General features: G+C 44.1%; 1 protein-coding gene across 6 annotated transcripts in view; it reads right to left on the bottom strand.

Annotated features, from left to right (window-relative positions):
• The window catches only part of exoc2 (exocyst complex component 2), a 120,681-nt gene that overhangs the window by 22,543 nt on the left and 70,880 nt on the right, over positions 1-27,258 (bottom strand). For 5 of the 6 annotated variants that reach the window (XR_010451492.1, XM_064935797.1, XM_064935798.1 and 2 more), the window contains 12 exons: positions 18,762-18,881; positions 16,220-16,344; positions 16,065-16,133; positions 15,797-15,954; positions 7,240-7,361; positions 5,481-5,542; positions 5,282-5,362; positions 3,653-3,712; positions 2,445-2,506; positions 2,285-2,351; positions 1,243-1,359; positions 580-721 (listed from right to left, as the gene is read on the bottom strand). Coding sequence is in view for 5 of the 6 variants with exons in the window: in XM_064935797.1 (XP_064791869.1) it covers positions 580-721; positions 1,243-1,359; positions 2,285-2,351; positions 2,445-2,506; positions 3,653-3,712; positions 5,282-5,362; positions 5,481-5,542; positions 7,240-7,361; positions 15,797-15,954; positions 16,065-16,133; positions 16,220-16,344; positions 18,762-18,881 (1,185 nt within the window). In the remaining variant the exon portion in view is untranslated. Of the gene's footprint in view, positions 1-579; positions 722-770; positions 1,040-1,242; positions 1,360-2,284; positions 2,352-2,444; positions 2,507-3,652; positions 3,713-5,281; positions 5,363-5,480; positions 5,543-7,239; positions 7,362-15,796; positions 15,955-16,064; positions 16,134-16,219; positions 16,345-18,761; positions 18,882-27,258 lie in introns of those variants that run through there. The other variant, XM_064935801.1, reaches the window with a different exon arrangement.

Here is a 27,258-nt window from a genome sequence, read left to right as displayed (position 1 = left end):
GTGTAAAAAGGTGTGCAGTCACGCCAATGGACGTAGACAGAGCAGATCAAATCAAATCACATTTGTCACATTTAAAAAAAAACGTTTTAAACTTCATTTAACTAGGCAAGTCAGTTAAGAACAAATTCTTATTTTCAATGACGGCCTAGGAACAGTGGGTTAACTGCCTGTTCAGGGGCAGAACGACAGATTTGTACCTGGGGGGTTTGAACTTGCAACCTTCCGATTACTAGTCCAACGCTCTAACCACTAGGCTACCCTGCCACCCCATGCTTGGTAAACAACAGGTGTAGACTAACAGTGAAACACTTACTTACGGGCCATTCCCAACAATGCAGAGAGAAAATTATAAAAATTCTAGAAATACATTTCTGTGTACCTGCTGGTGTACTGTAAATAAGAATTTGTTCTTAACTGACTTGCCTAGTTAAATAAATGTTATATAAAATAAATCAAAGTAGCAGCGTATATCTGTGTGTGTGTGTGTGTGTGTGTGTGTGTGTGTGTGTGTGTGTGTGTGTGTGTGTGTGTGTGTGTGTGTGTGTGTGTGTGTGTGTGTGTGTGTGTGTGTGTGTGTACCTGTAGGTGTACTACAGTCCCTCCAGTCGAAGTATCCAGCGTAGATGCCTGGTTCTAGGGATCCTACGATGGGATCTGACTTCCTCTCAATGTAGGCATCAAACAGACTCTCATCCAGCTCCTTCACTGCATGGACACTCACCTGGAAACAGAGGTAGAGACAAACCTAATCAACACCTGGGAGCAGAGGAGAGAGACATCAATCAAATGTCAATGAAATGTACTTAGAAATCTATTCTTACAATAGCATCTGTCACAAAGTGCTTTTACAGGAACTTGATTTATATTCTTATAGTCACAATATAGATCCTGGTTTTGAACCAACTGCTTACAGGCCATGTTTCTAAAAAAACACAAGCCGTTTACCTGTTTTTACAGGAACAGCCAACCAACCAACATCTGTCTGTATGAGTGTGTGTGTGAGAGAGAAGGAGACTTGACTCAGAGATCTGACCTTTAGCTGTTTAAAGAGAAAGAGCGAGTAATAGTTCTGCCCCAAAACATTCATTTCTCATCACTTCTTTGGTGACAAATCTTCTTCAAAGAACACCAAAAACTAAACACCAAAACATCTAAGGAGCCAGTTAACTGTTTGCTGTTTCTGACAGTTAACTGTGTGTGTGTCTGTTTGTGTCTGTGTTTGTGTGTGTCCTCTCTACTAACCTGTGTGATCTTGTCAGTCCCGGTGAAACCGTGTTTCTCAAAGTGTTCAGCCATGTTAAGGAAGGTGTGTTTCTCCAGGTACTGACAGTTACTCAGGATTATCAGCAGACGCTGCTCCTATAGAGAGAAAGAGATGCACATGCACACACACACACCCGTAGAAAGTTCAGGATGTTGGATTTGTTATGTTGAGCGATTGTTTCTGAGCATCTGTCAGTTAATCTCATCATCGACTCCATCCCTGTTTTACTGGAATTGACTAAGATGCTGTTTGGCGCCATACTACACACCGGGTTTTCTTCAATGATACAAGGTCAATTATAACAGTTACTTCACCGACAACCTCACTGACATGATTAGTGTAACAGGTAGTGTTCACTCCTAAAAGAGGAGAGGTTCTGGTCTTAATAGACAATCTCAAATAATTTGGTTACTTTGGCAACTCCTTTTATTATAAAAATTCTAGTCTTCTTCTATTATTTTTCAACACTTCCCGTCTCTGTAGACCATGTCAATCTATGGCCTACCAGCCCACCGTTTCTCTGAGGCCTTACTGTATTTCAGTGAGATGTCTGGTACTCCATATGATAATGTCTTAAGGTGGTTCTGTAGGCCTGAACTCTGGCATGTGCCCTGAATATTGTCTGGCTGTCTCATCGACTCAACCCTGAGATCAGAGATCAGGGGAAACCCCATCTGCACCCTGCTCTATTTCCCTTTACCAAAAACTCCCCTTCCTCTTCCTCCTCTCCCCTTCACTACACACCCAGGCCCATTCACTCTCATCTGGACACATATACAAGAAATTAGGTTGTCTGCTTCCTGTCCACAACCAGGAAACAGTATCATAACATATTGGTTTGGTTTACCAGCGAAGGAGATACATATGTGTGTGTGGGTGTGTAGGGGGGTTAGATTGCAAGAAAAATAACCTTAATTGAGAATGCTCATTGACATTGGCAATCCTGTAGTGTGAGATTGAGGTAGATTGAGTTCAATTGAGGCCTGTAGTCTCAGTCTGAGAAAATTGTGATCTTCTTACCGGTGTTGCACAGAAGTCTTCCTGAAGGCCACTGAATGGGTCTGGAGAGGCAAGGTCCACTGATATACTAAGAATACACACACACATACAGAGTTCAAAAACACATTAAGGCAGACACACACAAAATGACACTGGATGTAAAGTCCCTGCCTGTACTCACTGTGAAGTGTCGATGTCCCCATCTGTTTTATTGCTCAGCTGCTCCAGGCAGTTGACAAACACCTGGAAGAGATGTTACAGGTCAGCATCACAAAGACAGGTCAGCGTCACAGAGACAGGTCAGCGTCACAGAGACAGGTCAGCGTCACAGAGACAGGTCAGCGTCACAGAGACAGGTCAGCGTCACAGAGACAGGTCAGCGTCACAGAGACAACAGTAACAGTCGACTATATTAAAAGGGAGTGGGGTGAATGGACTGCACTGTAAACCTACAGTAAACTACATATAAAGGGTCGGCAACAGACAAAACCACCCTGCAAGGAAATTGTTTGTTATAAAAAAATAAATAGTAATGTGATCGTGCCTCAATGTAATCAAGGTATAAAATTATATTTTTTATTTGAAATACAATCTATTTTTGGGCTTAGTTGTGGTCAATTTTCAGTGTTCAAATGATTAGAATTATATTCTATCCCGCTGACCATCCACTCAGTCAACAATCAGCACGTGGCTGAATGTAGTTCCCTACCCCTGACCTACAATCTGTAGGGACTCCTATGGTGTAATCCTAGTCGCGTATCTACTCTGTACCACACAGTACCTTATCCTTAGAGCTTTTTCACCTGCTCTTCAACCTGCTCAGAAAGTACAAGTCTACAATTATTAATACATTTCAACTTAATTTCTGCACTGTAGACCTACAGTAAACTACTAGTAAACTGTAGATATTCCTATGGTGAAATAGGATGTAATCCTTATCTTTACTCTATAGTACTATACCTTCATGATCCTCTCACAGAGCTTCCTGGTCCGTTCCTGATACAAAGGTAAAATGCTACAATAATCTAAGGGCCAGTGTCCCGGACATAGATGAAGCCTAATCCAGTACTAAAAAGCATTCTTAATGGAGATTCTCCATTGAAGGTGCCTTTTCAGTCCAGGACTAGTCTTAATCTGTGTCCTGGAAACAGTTCCTAAATGCCTACTGAATTTGAGCATTGTAGCAATAAACTACCTGTGACCCTTCACTAGAGTGAAATATACTGTAAACCTTTTCTCTTGAGACAGTAGTACCATAAATGCATGCTAACTACAGTACCAGTAAACTGAAGGGATACCTATGTTGAACTATACCGTAATCTTAATCTCTACTCTGTATTATTGTGGTGAAATATTGTGTAAACCTAGTCTGTAGTGACTGTACAGTACCTTCATGATGTCCACACAGAGCTCTGAGGCTTGATCTTGGGCCTGATCCAACTGAAGGATCTGAAGACAGGAGGGGAAGGTGAGACAGCACACTGCATACAACCAACTATCACACAGTAATGTGGTCCAATACACCACCATTCATACTGAACAAAAATATAAATACAACATGTAAGGTGTTGGTCCCATGTTTCATGAGCTGAAAAAAACAAAATCTCCAAAAATGTCCCTTGCACACAAAAAGCTTATTTCTCTCCAATTTTGTGCACAAATTTGTTTACATCCCTGTTAGTGAGCATTTCTCCATTGCCAAGATAATCCATCCACCTGACAGGTGTGGCATATCAAGAAGCTGAATAAACAGTATGATCATTACACAGGTGTACCTTGTGATGTGGACAATAAAAGGCCACTCTAAAATGTGCAGTTTTGTCACACAACACAAGCCACAGATGTCTTAAGTTGACTGCAGGAATGTCCACCAGAGCTGTTGCCAGAGAATTTCATGTTAAATTCTCTACCATAAGCCACCTCCAACATCGTTTTAAAGAATTTGTCAGTGCATCCAACAGGCCTCACAACCGCAGACCATGTGTAACCACGCCAACCCAGTACCTCCACATATGGCTTCTTCATCTGTGGGTTCGTCTGAGACCAGCCACCAGGACAGCTGATGAAATTGTTGGTTTGTACAACCGAATCATATCTGCACAAACAATCAGAAACCATCTCAGGGAAGCTCATCTGCATGTTTGTAGTCCTTACAAGGGTCTTGACCTGACTGCAGTTTGGGTCATAACCGACTTCAGTGTGCAAATGCTCACCTTCGATTACCACTGGCATGCTGGAGAAGTGTGCTCTTCGCGGATGAATCCGGTTTCAACTGTACCGGGCAGATGGCAGACAGCGTGTATGGTGTCATGTGGGCGAGCGGTTTGCCGATGTCAACGTTGTGAACCGAGTGCCCCATGGTGGCGGTCGGGTTGTGGTATGTGAAGGCATAAGCTATGGACAATGAACACAATTGCATTTTATCGATGGCAATTTGAATGCACAGAGATACTGTGATGAGATCCTGAGGCCCATTGTCGTGCCATTCATCCACCGCCATCAACTGTTTCAGCATGATAATGCACGGCCCCATGTCGCAAGGATCTCTACACAATTCCTGGAAGTTGGACATCTCCCAGTTCTTCCATGGCCTGCATTCTCACCAGACACTGAGCATGTTTTGGATGCTCTGGATCGATGTGCACGACAGCATGTTCCAGTTCCCACAATCCACAGGCCACAATCAACAGCCTGATCAACTCCACGCAAAGGAGACGTGTCGTGCTGCATGAGGCAAAAGGTGGTCACACCAGATACGGACTGGTTCTCTGATCCACGCCCCTACCATATTTATTAAGGTATCCGTGACCACCAGATGCATATCTGTAATGCCAGTCATGTGAAATCCATATATCAGAGCCTAATGAATGTATTCATGTCCTTATATGAACTGTAACTCAGTAAAATCTTTGAAATTGTTGCATGTTGCATTTATATGATTGTTCAATGCAATTCACATACATAAAAAGAGTAGTTCACATAGATGAAAGAGATTCTGTTATAGTGTGTGTTCCTTACATTGACCTCCCCAGGTTTGGTCTCCATGGGTTCTTTGAGTGACTGCAGCATCTGCACCAGGCACTGCTCAAACTGGGCTGGCTGCACATGACACAACACACAAATCAGATATATAGATTATACCATGTTATATTTTTCATCATATCTTACTATAAAATAAATAATGATATATCACAAAGTATAGTAAATATAACTTTACCAAGCTGGTGATTCCTTCATTGTCTACGACCCAGTCCTCTTTCTCTGCAAGCCTTTTGACATCTGACAAAATGCATACACCAACATAAATCACTGTAGGGGCAACAAATGTGTGCTTTTGCCATTTCCCATTATTTTTGATCACTATCAAATTAAATAATGATACTACATACTCGTGAACAAGTGAAGAGCCATGATCAGTTCACATGACATTTTAAATAGAACTGTTTGGTAGAAGACCGCAAAAGAAAGTGAAATGACCCTCTAAACTAGTGAATGACTACCTTCAAAACCACATGAGCTGTTACTATCAACCTGAGTTTCTATAGATCTAGGGCCACAGTCAGAATGACCAACAGAGTTTAACCACAAAACCCCCTTTCACAAACACTTTCTTTTTCACTAACCTCACCTTACCTAACCCACCTCTGCCCCTTTCTCCATCTCTCTCCTCCTTCTGCCCCTTTCTTCCAGACAGTGATGTCTCAGGTCCCCTTTCCTCCTTCCTCCCCTCTCCTCCCTCCCTCCCATATCTCCGTCTCTCTTACTCTTTGCGGTGTGGTGCAGGGAGACCTGTAGACAGTGATGTCTCAGTTCCCACCCCCCCCCCCGCTCCCTCCCCTCCTCCCTCACCCCCTGCGGTGTGGTGCAGGGTGACCTGTAGACAGTGATGTCTCAGTTCCCATCCCCTCCCTCCCTCCCCTGCTCCCTCACCCCCTGCGGTGTGGTGCAGGGAGACCTGTAGACAGAGATGTCTCAGTTCCCCCCCCCCTCCTCCTCCCCCCTCCCCTCCCTCACCCCCTGCGGTGAGGTCCAGGGAGACCTGTAGACAGTGATGTCTCAGTTCCCATCCCCCCCCCCCTCCTCCTCCCTCCCCTCCTCCCTCACCCCCTGCGGTGTGGTCCAGGGAGACCTGTAGACAGAGATGTCTCAGTTCCCATCCCCCCCCCCTCCTCCTCCCTCCCCTCCTCCCTCACCCCCTGCGGTGTGGTGCAGGGAGACCTGTAGACAGAGATGTCTCAGTTCCCATCCCCTCCCTCCCCTCCTCCCTCACCCCCTGCGGTGTGGTCCAGGGAGACCTGTAGACAGTGATGTCTCAGTTCCCACCCCCCCCCCTCCTCCCTCCCCTCCCCTCCTCCCTCACCCCCTGCGGTGTGGTCCAGGGAGACCTGTAGACAGTGATGTCTCAGTTCCCACCCCCCCTCCCTCCCTCACCCCCTGCGGTGTGGTCCAGGGAGGCCTGTAGACAGTGATGTCTCAGTTCCCACCCCCCCTCCCTCCCCCCCCTCCCCTCCCTCACCCCCTGCGGTGTGGTACAGGGTGACCTGTAGACAGTGATGTCTCAGTTCCCACCCCCCCTCCCTCCCTCACCCCCTGCGGTGTGGTCCAGGGAGGCCTGTAGACAGTGATGTCTCAGTCCCCCCCCCCCCTCCCCTCCTCCCTCACCCCCTGCGGTGTGGTACAGGGTGACCTGTAGACAGTGATGTCTCAGTTCCCACCCCCCCCCCCTCCCTCCCTCACCCCCTGCGGTGTGGTCCAGGGAGGCCTGTAGACAGTGATGTCTCAGTCCCCCCCCCCCTCCCTCCCCCTCCTCCCTCACCCCCTGCGGTGTGGTGCAGGGAGACCTGTAGACAGTGATGTCTCAGTTCCCACCCCCCCTCCCTCCCCTCCTCCCTCACCCCCTGCGGTGTGGTGCAGGGAGACCTGTAGACAGTGATGTCTCAGTTCCCACCCCCCCCCCCTCCCCCCTCCTCCCTCACCCCCTGCGGTGTGGTGCAGTGTGACCAGTAGACAGTGGTGTCTCAGCTCCAACAGTAGATCCTGGATCACCTGCAGCAGATCATTAGGGATCTCCAGAGCAACCAGAGCTTCAAAAATGATTCTGAGAGACGAGAGAGAGGAGAGAGAGGAGAGAGACGAGAGGAGAGAGACAAGAGAGACGAGAGAGGAGAGACGAGAGCGAGAAAGTTTTAGTGGAGGAAGGATTGGGGGTCTAGAATATGGGGGATAAAGTCATTGACACACACATGCTCGCACAAACACACAGAGTGAGATGTCCATACCTGACAGTGTGTACGACACTAGAGTGAGGTGTCCATTCGTGACAGTGTGTATGACACTAGAGTGAGGTGTCCATACCTGACAGTGTGTATAACACTAGAGTGAGGTGTCCATATCTGACAGTGTGTACGACACTAGAGTGAGGTGTGCATACCTGACAGCGTGTATCAAATAAAATAAAAATGTATTTGTCAAATGTGCCGAATAAACGTGTTAACCCTCGCAAGGCTGCAGGCCCAGACGGCATCCCCAGCCGCGCCCTCAGAGCATGCGCAGACCAGCTGGCTGGTGTGTTTACGGACATATTCAATCAATCCCTATACCAGTCTGCTGTTCCCACATGCTTCAAAAGGGCCACCATTGTTCCTGTTCCCAAGAAAGCTAAGGTAACTGAGCTAAACGACTACCGCCCCGTAGCACTCACTTCCGTCATCATGTGCTTTGAGAGACTAGTCAAGGACCATATCACCTCCACCCTACCTGACACCCTAGACCCACTCCAATTTGCTTACCGCCCAAATAGGTCCACAGACGATGCAATCTCGACCACACTGCACACTGCTCTAACCCATCTGGACAAGAGGAATACCTACGTGAGAATGCTATTCATCGACTACAGCTCGGCATTTAACACCATAGTACACTCCAAGCTCGTCATCAAGCTCGACCCTGGGTCTCGACCCCGCCCTGTGCAACTGGGTACTGGACTTCCTGACGGGCCGCCCCCAGGTGGTGAGGGTAGGCAACAACATCTCCACCCCGCTGATCCTCAACACTGGGGCCCCACAAGGGTGTGTTCTGAGCCCTCTCCTGTACTCCCTGTTCACCCACGACTGTGCGGCAACGCACGCCTCCAACTCAATCATCAAGTTCGCGGACGACACAACAACGATTACCAACAACAGCTTGATTACCAACAACGACGAGACGGCCTACAGGGAGGAGGTGAGGGCCCTCGGAGTGTGGTGTCAGGACAATAACCTCACACTCAACTTCAACAAAACTAAGGAGATGATTGTGGACTGAAGGAAACAGCAGAGGGAACACCTCCCTATCCACATCGATGGAATAGTAGTGGAGAGGGTAGTAAGTTTTAAGTTCCTCGGCATACACATCACAGACAAACTGAATTGGTCCACTCACACAGACAGCATCGTGAAGAAGGCGCAGCAGCGCCTCTTCAACATCAGGAGGCTGAAGAAATTCAGCTTGTCACCAAAAGCACTCACAAACTTCTACAGATGCACAATCGAGAGCATCCTGGCGGGCTGTATCACCGCCTGGTACGGCAACTGCTCCGCCCACAACCGTAAGGCTCTCCAGAGGGTAGTGAGGTCTGCACAACGTATCACCGGGGGCAAACTACCTGCCCTCCAGGATACCTACACCACCCGATGTTACAGGAAAGCCATAAAGATCATCAAGGACAACACCCACCTGAGCCACTGCCTGTTCACCCCGCTATCATCCAGAAGGCGAGGTCAGTACAGGTGCATCAAAGCTGGGACCGAGAGACTGAAAAACAGCTTCTATCTCAAGGCCATCAGACTGTTAAACAGCAACCACTAACATTGAGTGGCTGCTGCCAACACACTGACTCATCTCCAGCCACTCCAATAATGGGAATTGATGGGAAAGGATGTAAAATATATCACTAGCCACTTTAAACAATGCTACCTAATATAATGTTTACATACCCTACATTATTCATCTCATATGTATACGTATATACTGTACTCTATCATTTACTGCATCCTTATGTAATACATGTATCACTAGCCACTTTAACTATGCCACTTTGTTTACATACTCATCTCATATGTATATACTGTACTCGATACCATCTACTGTATTTTGCCTATGCTGCTCTGCACCATCACTCATTCATATCTTTATGTACATATTCTTTATCCCCTTACACTGTGTATAAGATATTAGTTTTGGAATTGTTAGTTAGATTACTTGTTGGTTATTACTGCATTGTCGGAACTGGAAGCACAAGCATTTCGCTACACTCGCATTAACATCTGCTAACCATGTGTATGTGACAAATAAAATTTGATTTGATTTGACAATACAAGGTGTAGACCTTACAGTGAAATGCTTTCTTACATACAAGCCCTTGACCAACAGTGCAGTTTTAAGAAAAATATGTTTAAGTAAAAAAAATAAAAAAATAGAAGATTAAAAAAATAAGAAATAAAAACAACAAATAATTGTAGAGCAGCAGTAAAATAACAATAGCATGGCTATATAAGGCTATATACAGGGGCTACCGTTACAGAGTCAATATTAGTCGAGGTAACAAGTTGAAGTCGGAAGTATACATACACCTTAGCTAAAATACATTTAAACTTAGTTTCACAATTCCTGATATTTAACCCTAGTAAAAATTCCCTGTCTTAGGTCAGTTAGGATCACCACATCCTTTTCAGAATGGGAAATGTCAGAATAATAGTAGAGAGATTTATTTCATCACATTCCCAGTGGGTCAGAAGTTTACATACACTTAATTAGTATTTCGTAGCATTGCCTTTAAATTGTTTAACTTGGGTGAAACGTTTCGGGTAGCCTTCCACAAGCTTCCCACAATAAGTTGGGTGAATTTTGGCACATTCCCCCTGACAGAGCTGGTATAACGGAGTCAGGCCTCCTTGCTCGCACATGCTTTTTCAGTTCTGCCCACAAATTTTCTATGGAATTGAGGTCAGGGCTTTGTGATGGCCACACAAATACCTTGACTTTGTTGTCCTTAAGCCATTTTGCCACAGCTTTGAAAGTATGCTTGGGGTCATTGTCCATTTGGAAGACCCATTTGCGACCAAGCTTAATTTCTTGACTGATGTCTTGAGATGTTGCTTCAATATATCCACATAATTTTCCCCTCCTCATGATGCCATCAATTTTGTGAAGTGCACCAGTTCCTCCTGCAGCAAAGCACCCACACAACATGATGCTGCCACCCCTGTGCTTCATAGTTGGGATGGTGTTCTTCAGCTTGCAAGCCTCCCCCTTTTTCCTCCAAACATAACAATGGTCATTATGGCCAAACATTTCTATTTTTGTTTCATCAGACTAGAGGACATTTCTAAAAAAAAGTATGATCGTTGTCCCCCATGTGCAGTTGCAAACCACAGTCTGGCTTTTTTATGGCGGTTTTGGAGCAGTGGCTTGTTCTTCTTCAGGTTATATCAATATAGGACTTGTTTTACTGTGGATATAGATACTTTAGTACATGTTTTCTCCAGCATCTTCACAAGGTCCTTTGCTGTTTTTCTGGGATTGATTTGCGCTTTTTGCACCAAAGTACGTTCATCTCTAGGAGACAGAACATGTCACCTTCCTGGGTGGTATGATGGCAGCGTGGTCCCATGGTGTTTATATTTGCGCACTATTGTTTGTACAGATGAACGTGGTACCTTCATGCGTTTGAAAATTGCTACCAAGGAAGAACCAGACTTGTGGAGGTCCACAATTTTTTTTCCTGAGGTGTTGGCTGATTTATTTTGAATTTCTCATGATGTCAAGCAAAGAGGCACTGAGTTTGAAGGTAGGCCTTGAAACACATCCACAGGTACACCTCCCATTGACTCAAGTTATGTCAATTGTCATGTTGTCATGTTATGTCAATCTATCAGAAGCTTCTAAAGCCATGACATCCTTTTCTGGAATTTTCCAAGCTGTTTAAAGGCACAGTCAACTTAGTGTATGTAGTCTTCTGACCTACTGTAATAGTGATACAGTGAATTATAAGTGAAATAATCTGTTTGTAAACAATTTTTTGAAAAATGACTTGTGTCAGGCACAAAGTAGATGTCCTAACCGACTTGCCAAAACTATAGTTAGTTAACAATAAATTTGTGGAGTGGTTGAAAAACAAGTTTTAATGACTACAACGAAGTGTATGTAAACTTCCGACTTCAATTGTACATATAGGCCCATATATAGTTCGGAAAAATCCAAACAACTTCATAGATCTCCATTGTAAAGGGTTTAAACATTGTTTCCCATGCTTGTTCAATGAACCATAAACAATTAATGAACATCCATCTGTGAAATGGTCGTTAAGCCAGTAACAGCTTACAGAAGGAAGGCAATTAAGGTCACCGTTATGAAAACTTAGGACACTAAATAGGCCTTTCTACTGACTGAAAAATACCAAAGAAAGATGCCCAGGGTCCCTTCTAATCTGCGTGAACGTGCCTTAGGCATGCTGCAAGGAGGCATGAGGACTGCAGATGTGGCCAGTGCAATAAATTGCAACGTCTGTACAGTGAGATGCATAAGACAGCGCAACAGGGAGACAGGATGAACAGCTGATCGTCCTCGTAGTGCCAGACCACGTGTAACAACAGCTGCACAGGATCGGTACATCCGAACATGGTACAGGATGGCAACAATAACTGCCCGAGTTACACCAGGAACGCACAATCCCTCCATCAGTGTTCAGACTGTCCACAATAGGCTGAGAGAGGCTGGACTGAGGGCTTGTAGGCCTGTTGAAAGGCAGGTCCTCACCAGCAATCACCAGCAACAACGTCGCCTATGGGCACAAACCCACCATCGCTGGACCAGAGAGGACTGGAAAAAAATGCTCTTCACTGATGAGTCGCGGTTTTGTCTCACCAGGGGTGATGGTCGGATTTACGTTTATCGTCGAAGGAAGGTGCGTTACACCGAGGCCTGTACTCGGAATCGATTTGGAAGTGGAGGGTCCGTCATGATCTGGGGCGGTGTGTCACAGCGTCATCGGACTGAGCTTGTTGTCATTGCAGGCAATCTCAACGCTGTGCGTTAAAGGGAAGACATCCTCCTCCCTCCCTCCTCCCTCGTGTGGTACCTTTCCTGCAGGCTCATCCTGACATGACCATCCAGAATGACAATGCCACCAGCCATACTGCTCGTTCTGTGCGTGATTTCCTGCAAGACAGGAATGTCAGTGTTCTGCCATGGCCAGCAAAGAGCCCGGATCTCAATCCCATTGAGCACGTCTGGGACCTGTTGGATCGGAGGGTGAGGGCTAGGGCCATTCCCCCCAGAAATGTCTGGGAACTTGCAGGTGCCTTGGTGGAAGAGTGGGGTAACATCTCACAGCAAGAACTGGCAAATCTGGCGCAGTCCATGAGGAGGAGATGCACTGCAGTACTTAATGCAGCTGGTGGCCACACCAGATATTGACTGTTACTTTTGATTTTGACCTCCCCCCCTTTGTTCAGGGACAAATTATTCCATTTCTGTTAGTCACATGTCTGTGGAACTTGTTTAGTTTATGTCTCAGTTGTTGAATCTTATGTTCATACAAATATTTACACGTTAAGTGAAAAAAAACACAGTTGACAGTGAGAGGATGTTTCTATTCTCTTGGACCTAGACTTGGCGCTTCAGTACCGCTTGCCGTGCAGTAGCAGAGAGAACAGTCTATGACTAGGGTGGCTGGAGTCTTTGACAATTTTTAGGGCGATCCTCTGACACTGCCTGGTATAGAGGTCCTGGATGGCAGGAAGCTTCCAGTAATGTACTGGGCCATACGCACTACCCTCTGTAGTGTCTTGCGGTCAGAAGCCGAGCAGTTGCCATACCAGGCAGTAATGCAACCAGTCATGCTCTCGATGGTGCAGTTGTAGAGCTTTTTGAGGAACTGAGGACCCATGTCAAATCTTTTCTGTCTCCTAAGGGGGGATAGGTTTTGTTGTGCCCTCTTTACGACGGTCTTGGTGTGCTTGGACAATGATAGGTTGGTGGTGATGTGGACACCAAGGAACTTGAAGCTCTCAACCTGCTCCACTACAGCCCCGTCGATGAGAATGGGGGTGTGCTCGGTCCTCCTTTTCCTGTATTCCACAATCATCTCCTTTGTTTTGATCACGTTGAGGGAAAGGTTGTCATCCTGGCACCACACGGCCAGGTCTCTGACCTCCTCGCTATAGGCTGTCTCATCGTTGTCAGCGATCAGTCCTACCACTCGTGTCATCAGCAAAATTAATGATTGTGTTGGAGTCATGCCTGGCCATGCAGTCATGATGTGAACAGGGAGTACAGAAGGAGACTCAGCACGCACCCCTGGGGGCCCCCGTGTTGAGGATTAACGTGGCGGATGTGTTGTTAGCGACCATTACCACCTGGGGGTGGCCCATCAGGAATTCCAGGATCCAGTTGCAGAGGGAGGTGTTTAGTCCCAGGGTCCTTAGATTAGTGATACGGTTTGAGGGCACTATGGTGTTGAACGCTGAGCTGTAGTCAATTAATAGCATTCTCACATAGGTGTTCCTTTTGTCCAGGTGGGAAAGGGCAGTGTGGAGTGCAATAGAGATTGCATCATCTGTGGATCTGTTGGGGTAGTATGCAAATTGGAGTGAGTCTAGGGTTTCTGGGATAATGGTGTTGATGTGCGCCATGACCAGCATTTCAAAGCACTTCATGGCTACAGATGTGAGTGCTACGGGTCGGTAGTCATTTAGGCAGGTTACCTTAGTGTACTTGGGCACAGGGACTATGGTAGTCTACTTGAAACATGTTTGTATTACAGACTCAGACATGGAGAGGTTGAAAATGTCAGGAAAGACACTTGCCAGTTGGTCAGCGCATGCTCAGAGGTCATATCCCAGTAATCCATCTGGCCCTGCGGCCTTGTGAATGTTGACCTGTTTAAAGGCATTACATCGGCTACGGAGTGTGATCCCCCAGTCGTCCGGAACAGCTGATGTTCTCATGCATGTTTCAGTGTAACTTGCCTCAAAGCAAGCATACAAGTAATTTAGCTCGTCTGGTAGGCTTGTGTCACTGGGCAGCTCGCGTCTGTGCTTCCCTTTGTAGTCTGTAATAGTTTGCAAGCCCTACCACATCCGACGAGCCTCGGAGCCGGTGAAGTACGATTCGATCTTAGTCCTGTATTGATACTTTGCCTGTGTGATGGTTCGTCGAAGGGCATAGCGGGATTTCTTATAAGCTTCCGGGTTAGAGTCTCGCTCCTTGAAAGCGTCAGCTCTACACGTAACCTCAGTGCAGATGTTGCCTGTAATCCTTGGCTTCTGGTTGGGAAATGTACGCAGACATTGTGGGGACGACATCATCGATTCACTTATTGATGAAGCCAGTGACTGATGTGGTGTACTTCTCAATGCCATCGGAAGAATCCCGGAACATATTCCAGTCTGTGCTAGCAAAACAATCCTGTAGCTTAGCATCTGCTTCATCTGACCACTTTTTTTATTGACAGAGTCACTGGTGCTTCCTGCTTTAGTTTTTGCTTGTTAGCAGGAACCAGGATAGAATTATGGTCAGATTTGCCAAATGGAGGGCGAGGGAGAGCTTTGTATATATGAGTCTCTGTGTGTGGAGTAAAGGTGGTCTAGTTTTTTTCCCTCTGGTTGCACATGTGACATGCTGGTAGAAATGAGGTAAAATGGATTTGAGTCTCCCTGCATTAAAGTCCCCGGCCACTAGAAGCGTCGCCTCTGGATGAGTGTTTTCCTGTTTGCTTATGGGAGTATACAGCACATTGAGTGCAGTCCTCATGCCAGCATCAGTTTGTGGTGGTAAATAGACAGCTACGAAGAATATACATGAAAACTGTCTTGGTAAATAGTGTGGTCTACGGCTTATCATGAGATACTCTAAATCAGGCCAGCAAAATCTTGAGACTTCCTTAGAAATTGCGAACCAGCTGTTGTTTACAAATATACATAGACCGTCACCCATTGTCTTACCAGAGGCTACTGTTCTATCCTGCCGGTACAGTGTGTCCCGCCAGCTGTATGTTATTCATGTTGTCGTTCAGGCACGACTCAATGAAACATAGGATATTGAAGTTTTTAATGTCCCGTCGGTAGGATATACGTGCTTGTAGTTTGTATATTTTATTATCCAATGTACATTGGCTGATAGGACCAATGGTAAATGCAAATTACCCATTCGCCGCCGGACCCTTACAAGGCACCCCGATCTTCATCCTCGATATCCCCGTCTCTTTCTCCAGCGAATGACGGGGATGAGGGACTTGTCGGGTGACTGGAGTAAATACTTCTCGTCCGACTAGCTAAAGAACAAATCGTCTTTCAATACGAGGTGAGTAATAGCTGTCCTGATTTCTATAAGCTTTTTTTGGTCATAAGAGACGGTGGCAGAAACAATATGTTCAAAATAAGTTACAAATAATGCGAAGAAACACACACAATAGCACAATTGGTTAGGAGACCGTAAAACTGCAGCCATTCTCTCTGGCGCCATTATCAATACACTAGAGCGAGGTGTCCATACCTGACAGTGTGTATGACCTGTGTGAGCCAGGGTCCAGTGAGTTCAGTCTTACTCTCCCAGCCCCCATACAGCCTCAGCTCCAGCTCAGTCAGAGTAGAGGGGAGGAGAGCACCTCTCACCAGCTTCACCAGGCGATGGGTCACCTCCTCAATCATTTTCTACAGACATATCAAATATATAACACAAACCATTTCAGGAAGTAAAACTACACACAGAAAGAGAGTCTTCTGAGGTTTACCAAAAGTATATCTAACTGAACAAAACGTACCTTAAAGTCGTTCTGTCTCTGTCTGGCATTCTTCTTCGATTTCTCCACCTGGCCAGATTTCTCACCAGTCTGTTTAAAAAACAACAGACACAGTGCTTGAGGACTGATATAGGTGTGTACAGAGAGTATGTGTATATGTGTGTGTGTGTGTGTACCTCGCTGAAGAGGCTTCCGTTGACGTAAGAGATCCAGAGCTTCCAGAAGTTGGGCAGCTGGCCAATCACCACGTCCGACAGCTTCTCCACAAACTGCACCTGCTGGGGCGTCTCATAACGCCAGGCTACAACACACACAGGAGACAGACAGGTTACAGACCACAGGTAGACAGGTTACAGGCAGACAGGTTACAAACCACAAGCAGACAGGTTACAGAGGGACAAGAGAATGGAGTGGAGTAATATAGTGTTGTACATAAAGTATAGTTCACGATGAAGCGTTACAAATCTACATTGTCCACAACACAGGTTGAGAATCGCTGGTAGTGTGTGTATAGACGGCATCCCTCGCCACGTCCTCAGAGTATACACAGACCAGCTGGCTGGAGTGTGTACAGACATATTCAATCCCTATCCAGTCTACTGTCCCCACTTGCTTCAAGATGTCCAACATTGTTCCTGTACCCAAGAAAGCAAAGGTAACTGAATTAAATTACTAATCGCCCCATAGCATTCACTTATGTTATCATGAGTGCTTTGAGGGGCTAGTTAAGGTTCATATCTACCTTACCGGACACCCTAGACCCACTTCAATTTGCTTACCACCCCAATAGATCCACAGACGATGCAATCGCCATCGCACTGCACACTGTCCTACGGGCCAGCAGTGGGACGGGACCGCAGTGTAGCAGGTGGAAAGCTTCAAGTTCCTTGGCGTACACATCACTGACGATCTGAAATGGTCCACCCACACAGACAGTATGGTGAAGAAGGCGCAACAGGGCCTCTTCAACATCAGGAAGCTGAAGGAATTTGGCTTGGCACCTAAAACCCTCACAAACCTTTCCAGATGCACAATTGAGAGCACACCCTCGGGCTGTATTACGCACAGTAGTGCGTTCTGCCCAACGTATCACTGAGCGTAAACTACCTGCCCTCCATGACACCTACAGCACCCGATGTCACAGGAAAGCCAAAAAGATCAACAAGGACAACAACCACCCGAGCCATCATCCAGAAGGCGCAATCAGTACAGGTGCATCAAAGCTGGGACCGACAGACAGCTTCTATCAGCTTCTATCTCAAGGCCATCAAACTGTGAAATAGCCATCACTAGGCGGCTCCCACACGGTTACGTAACCCTGCACCTTAGGGGCTGCTTCCCCACTTACATAGACTTGAAATCACCGGCCACTTTACAATGGAACACTAGTCACTTTAATAATGTTAGCATATTTTGCCTTTATACTCATCTCATATAATGTATTCTATTCTACTGTATTTTAGTCTATGCCACTCTGACATTGCTCATCCTAATATTTAAATATTCCTTAATTCCATTCTTTTACTTTGTATGTATTGTTGTTAATTGTTAGATATTACTGCACTGTTGAAGCTAGAAACACAAGCATTTCACTACAACCGCAATAACATCTGCTAAAAATGTGTATGTGACACATTTGACTTGATTGAACTTGATATATTGTTATACTGTACTGTAATCAAATCAAACTTTATTTGACACGTGTGCAGAATAAAACATGTGTAGACCTTACCGTGAAATGCTTACTTACAACAAGCCCTTAACCAACAGCACAGTTCAAGAAGAGTTGAGAAAATATTGACCAAATAAACTAAAGTTAATTTTTTTTAAAGTAACACAATAAAACAACAATAACGAGGCTATATACACGGGGTACCGGTACCGAGTCAATTTGCGGGGGTCCAGGTTAGTCAAGGTAATTTGTACATATAGGTAGGGGTGAAGTGGCTATGCATAGATAATAAACAGCGAGTAGCAGCAGTGTACAAAACAAATGGGGGGGGGGGGGGTTATGTAAATATTCCTGTGGCCATTTGATTAATTGTTCAGCAGTCTTATGGCTTGGGGGTAGAAGCTGTTAAGGAGCCTTTTGGTCCTAGACAAATTGAGCTCCCGTGTGGCGCAGCATTCTAAGTCTGTATCACAACCGACCGTGATTGGAAGGCCCATAGTACTCCCAATCCCCAGCGTCTTCCAGGGTTTGGCCGGTGTAGGCCGTCATTGTAAATAAGAATTTGTTCTTAACTGACTTGCCTAGTCAAATAAAGGTTAAATAAAAACACAAAATAAAATATATAAACTCAGCAAAAAAAATAAACGTCCCCTTTTCAGGACCCTGTCTTTCAAAGATAATTCGTAAAAATCCAAATAACTTGTCTGGGAACTTGCAGGTGCCTTGGTGGAAGAGTGGGGTAACATCTCACAGCAAGAACTGGCAAATCTGGCGCAGTCCATGAGGAGGAGATGCACTGCAGTACTTAATGCAGCTGGGTGGCCACACCAGATACTGACTGTTACTTTTGATTTTGACCCCCCCCCATTTGTTCAGGGACACATTATTCAATTTCTGTTAGTCACATGTCTGTAGAACTTGTTCAGTTAATGTCTCAGTTGTTGAATCATGTTTTTTTCATACAAATATTTACACGTGACGTTTGCTGAAAATAAACGCAGTTGACTGTGAGAGGACGTTTATATAGTGTAGCTAGTGTTACTCACTGCTGGGGCGGGGGGTACGCAGACTGCACCCCCTCTTCAGAGAAGCTGTGTCCCTGATCCTGCTGAGGGCCGACGGGCGAGGGTCCCCCTCTAGATCCAGGGCTATGGCCCCCAACCCCACTGAGATGGTGAAATAGAGGGAGAGAGGTAGAGAGAGAGCAAGAGAGAGAGAGAGATGAACCCACAGGATCAAATACTTGAGAGATTAAATCAACCGTTTTCATAATAACTCCACATTCCTCAATAATCTCAGCAGGCTTTCACACCAAACAGTCCCCTCCTCCTTTCTTTATTTGTCTTCTGATCCATCTCTCCCCTTGCCGGCGATGCAGAGAATGCCCCGTTGGTTCAGAGTGATGAGCGAGAGAGGAGGAGGAGAAGGGAGCAAAGGGGAGCTGAGGAGAGGGCAGTGGGTTTGTACAAGGCAGAGGTGAATCAGTTTAGCTGGGCAGAGTGATGTCTGTTGGATCTGGTACAGATTACGCTGGCTTGATCAGGCCATTTACTGCGCTCCAGTCTCCACTAGATGGGGAAAGAGAGCTACAGTGCTGCTCTCCATGAGATGGGACATCACTAGTTACCACAGCCACAAAGTCAGAAAGCCTGCCAAATCAATCAATCAGATGAGGCAGTGTATGCTGGCTCAGAAAGCCCGCCTACCTGACCAATCAGATGAGGGAGAGTGATGTTGCGTATTCCAGGTTCGCGGAAAACGCCTCGTTTTCGCCTCAGAGTTGAGTTCAAGTTTGAGGACCAAATAGAAAAATACACTATATGACCATTAGTATGTGGACACCTGTTCATCGAATATCTTATTCCAAAATCCTGTGCACTAATATGGAGTTGGTCCCCCCTTTGCTGCTATAACAGCCTCCACTCTTCTGGGAAGGCTTTTCACTAGAAGTTGGAACATTGCTGCAGGGACTTGCTTCCATTAACACTTTTCGGGTTACTATATGATTCCATATGTGTTATTTCATAGTTTTGATGTCTTCACTATTATTCTACAATGTAGGAAATAGTAAAAATAAACCCTTGAATGAGTATTTGTGTCCAAACTCCAAACTCATGACTGGTACTGTATATATATATATATATACAGTACCAGTCATGAGTTTGGACACAAATACTCATTCAAGGGTATTATATATATATATATACACACACACACACACACACACACACACACACACACACACACACACACACACACACACACACACACACACACACACACACACACACACACACACACACACACACACACTACCGTTAAAACATTTGGTGTCCTCGTTTTTGAAAGAAAAGCAAATTTTTTTGTCCATTAAAATAACATCAAATTGATCAGAAATACAGCGTAGACATTGTTACTTGTAAATTACGGTTGTAGCTGGAAACGGCTGATTTTAACGGAACATCTACATAGGCGTACAGAGGCCAATTATCAGCAACCATCTCTCCTGTGATCTAATGGCACGTTGTGTTAGCTAATTCAAGTTTTAAAATTTTAAAAGGCTAATTGATCATTAGAAAACAATTTTGCAATTATTTTAGCACAGCTGAAAACTGTGTCTGATTAAAGAAGCTATAAAACTGACCTTTAAACTAGTTGAGTATCTGGAGCATCAAAGTTTATTTGTTACATGCGCCGAATACAACAGGTGTAGGTAGACCTTACAGTGGAATGCTTACTTACAGGCTCTAACCAACAGTGTAAAAAAAGGTATTAGGTGAACAATAGCTAAGTAAAGAAATAAAAACAACAGTAAAAAGACAGTGAAATATAACAGTGGCGAGGTCTCTCAGCATTTGTGGGTTCGATGACAGGCTCAAAATGTCCAGAAACAAAAGTACTTTCTTCTGAAACTCGTCAGTCTATTCTTGTTCTGAGAAATGAAAGCTATTCCATGCGAGAAATTGCCCAGAGACTGAAGATCCCATACAACGCTGTGTACTACTCCCTTCACAGATCAGAGAAAACTGGCTCTAAACAGAATAAAAAGAGGAGTGTGAGGCCCCGGTGCACAACTGAGCAAGAGGACAAGTACATTAGAGTGTCTAGATTGAGAAGCAGATGCCTCACCTCAAGTCCTCAACTGGCAGCTTCATTATATAGTACCCACAAAACACCAGCCTCAACGTCAACAGTGAAGAGGCCACCCCGGGAAGCTGGCCTTTTAGGCAGAGTTTCTCTGTCCAGTATCTGTGTTCTTTAACCCATCTTAATCTTGTCTTTTTATTGGCCAGTCTGAGATATGGTTTTTCTTTGCAACTTTGCCTAGAAGGCCAGCATCCCGGAGTCACCTAATGTACTTGTCTACTTGCTCAGTTGTGCACCGGGGCCTCCCACTCCTCTTTCTATACTGGTTAGAGCCAGTTTGCGCTGTTCTGTGAAGGGAGTAGACAAAATGAAAGTCAGGGTAAAGTACTGATAGAAACAACACCACTAGAACACCTACAGATCCTTACTGTAAATGCAGTAAGAAAACGAGCTGACTTATTTCCAAAACATATGACACACTCGCTCTGTTGTGGTCAGTGAGCTTGGTGAATCCCCCTGATTGAAGGGCTGCAGGCTGACTGTGCACAAGCACTAACCAAACCCTTCCATCTACAAATGTTAGTAAACTACAAGGTGAGTCAGATAAACCAGGATAGAGACCATAAGCACCCTCCAGAGAAGCACACAATCTTTCATACACACACATTTATACACACATACAGGGCCTTCCGAAAGTATTCACCCTGTACTTTTGCACATTTTGTTCTGTTACAGCCGAATTTAAAATGGATTACATTTAGATTTTGTGTCACTGATCTACACACAATACCCCATAACGTCAAAGTGGAATTATGTTTTTAGAAATTAATTATTAAAAAATGAAAAGCTAAAATGTCTTCAGTCAATAAGTACTCAACACTTTTGTTATGGCAAGCCTAAATTAGTTCAGGAGTAAAAATGTGCTTAACAAGTCACAGAATAAGTTGCATGGACTCTGCAATAGTCATGTTTAACCTGTTTTAAATTACTACCCCATCTCTGTACCCCACACAAACAATTAGCTATAAGGTATCTCTGTCGAACAGTGAATTTCAAGTACAAATTCAACCTCAAAGACCAGGGAGGTTTTCCAATGTTTCGCAAAGAAGGACACCTACTGGTAGATGGCATTGAATATCCCTTAGAGCATGGTGAAGTTATTAATTACACTTTGGATGGTGTATCAACACACCCAGTCACTACAAAGATACAGGTGGAGAAGAAGGAAACCGCTCAGGGATTTCACCATGAGGCCAATGGTAACTTTAGAACAGTAACAGAGTTTAATGGCTGTCATAGGAGATAACTGACGATGGATTAAACAACATTGTAGTTACTCCACAATAGTAACATAACACACTCTTCATATTTTCAAGCATGGTGGTGGCTGTATTATGGTATGGGTATGCTTATCATCGGCAAGGACTAGGGAGTTTTGACTTAAATCGTCTTGAAAATCTATGGAAAGACTTGAAAATGGCTGTCTAGCAATGATGAACAACCAACTTGCATTTTTACTCTTCAGTCATTTAGCACAGCATGTGACAAACTCGGTCCAGGGGCCCCCCTGGGTGCACGCTTTGGTTTTCGTCCTAGTACTACACCGCTGATTCAAATACCCAACGCATAACCAACGCAACACTGATTTAGCAGACGCTCTTATGCAGAGCAATTAAGGTTAATTAAGTACCTTGCTCAAGGGCACATCAACAGATTTTTCATCTAGTCTGCCCGGGAATTTTCTTCAACTTTGGCATTACAGAGTATTTTGTATAGGTCGTTGACAAAAGATGACAAATCCATTTTAATCCCAGTTTGTAATACAACAACATCTGGAAAAAGTCTAGGGGTGCGAATACTTTATGTTTGGAAGTACATATTTAAGCATACTCACAACCCGCAAGCACAAAGACGCAAAGCAATGGGCACACAGACAGACAGAGATTCTGCACTTATGGAGCTGCGTTCTCTCTCTCTCTCATTCCTGGCCATGTTCCCATCTTTTTTTTATAGCGAGAGGGATCAGAGCTGTTGCTGTTGATACAGGTGTTGGGTGAACCCTTTCCCATGGTGTCCAGTATGTGTGTGTGGGTGTGCCTACTTATATAATGAATATGAGTTTGGGGGGGCTAAAATGACGAAACATTAAAGCTTTAAACCTCTCACTAGAAGCTTCACTCATACATAAATTATACTTAAACCCCCAAATGGTTATCCAGTACATTATTAAGAAAGGCTCATCTGTTGTTCAAAAACTACATTTTTGCCTTTATACAGATTACAACTTCTCTCTAATTGAAAATTCAATTTTGTTTAAATGATTGCCCTTTCTTGAACAAGCCATACAAATCTGGTTACAATTTTACCCTCCATAAAAGATAGAACAAATACTACAACAAATGTTATGGTTAAACTCCAATATACTGATTAATAAAAAAACATTCCGTATGGAACATTTTCATTGTATTTATTAACAATATTATGAATATCAACGGTGGACTTTTCACATATGCAGCTATCGAAAATATATGAGAATGTCTGCTCAAAAGAAACTTATAACCAACTGATTGTAGCATTACCACAAAAATGGAGGAGGCAAGTGGAAAAGGGAGAAGGTAGGGAACTGCCATATACACTGGGGCAAAAAAGTATTGTCAGCCACCAATTGTGCAAGTTCTCCTACTTAAAAAGATGAGGCCTGTAATTTTCATCATAGGTACACTTCAACCATGACAGACAAAATGAGAAAAAAAATCCAGAAAATCACATTATAGGATTTTTAATGAATTTATTTGCAAATTATGGTGGAAAATAAGTATTTGGTCACCTACAAACAAGCAAGATTTCTGGCTCTCACAGACCTGTAACTTCTTTAAGAGGCTCCTCTGTCCTCCACTCGTTACCTGTATTAATGGCACCTGTTTGAACTTGTTATCAGTATAAAAAACACCTGTCCACAACCTCAAACAGTCACACTCCAAACTCCACTATGGCCAAGACCAAAGAGCTGTCAAAGGACACCAGAAACAAAATTGTAGACCTGCACCAGGCTGGGAAGAATGAATCTGCAATAGGTAAGCCGCTTGGTTTGAAGAAATCAACTGTGGGAGCAATTATTAGGAAATGGAAGACATACAAGACCACTGATAATCTCCCTCGATCTGGGGCTCCACGCAAGATCTCACCCCGTGGGGTCAAAATTATCACAAGAACGGTGAGCAAAAATCCCAGAACCACACGGGGGGACCTAGTGAATGACCTGCAGAGAGCTGGGTCCAAAGTAACAAAGCCTACCATCAGTAACACACTACGCCGCCAGGGACTCAAATCCTGCAGTGCCAGACATGCCCCCCTGCTTAAGCCAGTACATGTCCAGGCCCGTCTGAAGTTTGCTAGAGAGCATTTGGATGAATCAGAAGAAGATTGGGAGAATGTCATATGGTCAGATGAAACCAAAATATAACTTTTTGGTAAAAACTCAACTCATCGTGTTTGGAGGACAAAGAATGCTGAGTTGCATCCAAAGAACACCATACCTACTGTGAAGCATGGGGGTGGAAACATCATGCTTTGGGGCTGTTTTTCTGCAAAGGGTCCAGGACGACTGATCCGCGTAAAGGAAAGAATGATTGGGGCCATATATCGTGAGATTTTGAGTGAAAACCTCCTTCCATCAGCAAGGGCATTGAAGATGAAACATGGCTGGGTCTTTCAGCATGACGATGATCCCAAACACACCGCCTAGGCAACAAGCATTTCAAGGTCCTGGAGTGGCCGAGCCAGTCTCCAGATCTCAACCCCATAGAAAATCTTTGGAGGGAGTTGAAAGTCCGTGTTGCCCAGCAACAGCCCCAAAACATCACTGCTCTAGAGGAGATCTGCATGGAGGAATGGGCCAAAATACCAGCAACAGTGTGTGAAAACCTTGTGAAGACTTTTTACCTCTGTCATTGCCAACAAAGGGTATAAAACAAAGTAGATAAACTTTTGTTATTGACCAAATACTTATTTTCCACCATAATTTGCAAATAAATTCATTAAAAATCCTACAATGTGATTTTCTGGAAGAAAAAAATCTCATTTTTTCTCTCATAGTTGAAGTGTACCTATGATGAAAATTACAGGCCTCTCATCTTTTTAAGTGGGAGAACTTGCACAACTGGTGGCTGACTAAAACTTTTTTGTTTCACTGTATTAAAGATACAAATTGGCTGAAAGGAACTGGCATAAATAGAAAAATATACCAGTTTCATTTGAGGACATAAATGTTGATACAGTAGCTGCGCCGTACAGGTTGCAAAATAAATGGGAAGAGAATTTTGATGTACCAATTCCATGGCACATGGTTTATTAACTGGTACTTAAAACAACACTTGATTCAACACTGAGTTTTTCAATTTAAATTATTATACAAAATTCATGTCACCAACAGAATGCTATATATACGGGGCATACAACAATCTCTGCACTGTAGATTTTGCTGCTATTTATTCTGGTATTGGTCGAAGGTTCGGGAATGGTTAAAAAAAGTACAACATTCACTTAAAATTCACTCAAAATGTACGTAAAACATCACAAAATTGAAAAATATATGGCACATGGAAACCAAATGATGATGATCTATGGTGATAGGTGGGATGGGCTGTGAGTGGCTGAGGGTGGGATTAAAGAGCTCATGTTTGGTCATCTATTATTGTTATGTGTTTGCTTTATATAAAAGTATGCAATGTGTGTACGTAAAATGTACTTGTAAAATGTAGCAGAAAAGCTGTAAAAACCAAACAAGATGTGTCCTCTGAAGAAGGGGGGTGGTGGATGGGTTAATAAAAATAAAAAACATATATTTTTTAAAGCTTATAAATTCATTTTTAGCCAGCCAAATTGTTCGGGGCTGCCCTGCTGCTGAGGAGAGAGAGAAAGTGAAAGAGGAGCCTTGACCTAGGCTATTGTTGATTGTGAAGATGGAGGCCTTTTTCATTGAAGTAAAACAAAAGTTAGAGAGTATGCCTATAGCGAAACGCCTACAAGGCAGGGCTCCAGACTGCAACCTTTTAGTTGCCTTTTGTGACCCTTTGACTTGGCTGTGCGAGTGTATTGGTCGCGTCAGTGCTGGCTGCACAATTATTCACCTCACTAAAAACTTCCTATGTTGGTCAAACAGTAAAGTATTACATTATCCTCATGATTCCTGTAATGAAAGTGTCTGCCGGCTCCTGTACCTGTTTTGCTGGGGCCTGTGTTTGTGTCCAGCCACTCTCCCTTTCCCGGGGTGAAAAAATGCTCTGGGAGAAAGAACGTTTTCTGATTGTATAACATTTGAAAATCGTATTGCTGGGAAAACACAGTTACCTTGTTGTCACAGATGGAGAGAGGATGTTCTCAGCTTTCTGTAGGTATTTCTCAACTCTCAATTATAAGTTCCATAGCAACTATTTTACAAGGATATTTCATATGGATTTGAGGTACGGAGTGAGAGAATTGCGCATTGGCCATTGCGATTGTATAGGTCTCATTGTCAGGTCAGTACAGGTGCATCAAAGCTGGAACTGAGAGACTGAAAAACAGCTTCTATCTCAAGGTCATCAGACTGTTAAATAGACATCACTAGCACATTAGAGGCCACTTTAATAAATGGATTACAAGTCACTTTAATAAAGTTGACATATCTTGCATTACTCATCTCACATGTATATACTGTATTCTACTGTATCTTAGTCTATGCCGCTCTGACATTGCTCGTCCATATATTTATATATTCTTAATTCCTTTCTTTAGATTTGTGTGTATTGGGTATATGTTGTGACATAAAGATATAAAACTGTATTTTTTTTGTGAAGAATCAACAACAAGTGGGACACAATTATGAATTGGAACGACATTTATTGGATATTTCAAACTTTTTTAACAAATCAAAAACTGAAAAATTGGGCGTGCAAAATTATTCAGCCCCTTTACTTTCAGTGCAGCAAACTCTCTCCAGAAGTTCAGTGACTATCTCTGAATGATCCAATGTTGACCTAAATGACTAATGATGATAAATACAATCCACCTGTGTGTAATCAAGTCTCCATATAAATGCACCTGCACTGTGATAGTCTTAGAGGTCCGTTAAAAGCGCAGAGAGCATCATGAAGAACAAGGAACACACCAGGCAGGTCCGAGATACTGTTGTGAAGAAGTTTAAAGCCGGATTTGGATACAAAAAGATTTCCCAAGCTTTAAACATCCCAAGGAGCACTGTGCAAGCAATAATATTGAAATGGAAGGAGTATCAGACCACTGCAAATCTACCAAGACCTTGCCGTCCCTCTAAACTTTCAGCTCATACAAGGAGAAGACTGATCAGAGATGCAGCCAAGAGGCCCATGATCACTCTGGATGAACTGCAGAGATCTACAGCTGAGGTGGGAGACTCTGTCCATAGGACAACAATCAGTCGTATATTGCACAAATCTG

This window comes from Oncorhynchus masou, chromosome 24 (assembly GCF_036934945.1).
Source record: "Oncorhynchus masou masou isolate Uvic2021 chromosome 24, UVic_Omas_1.1, whole genome shotgun sequence".
NCBI lineage: Eukaryota > Metazoa > Chordata > Actinopteri > Salmoniformes > Salmonidae > Oncorhynchus > Oncorhynchus masou.
This window is presented reverse-complemented; position numbering and strand designations above follow the sequence as displayed.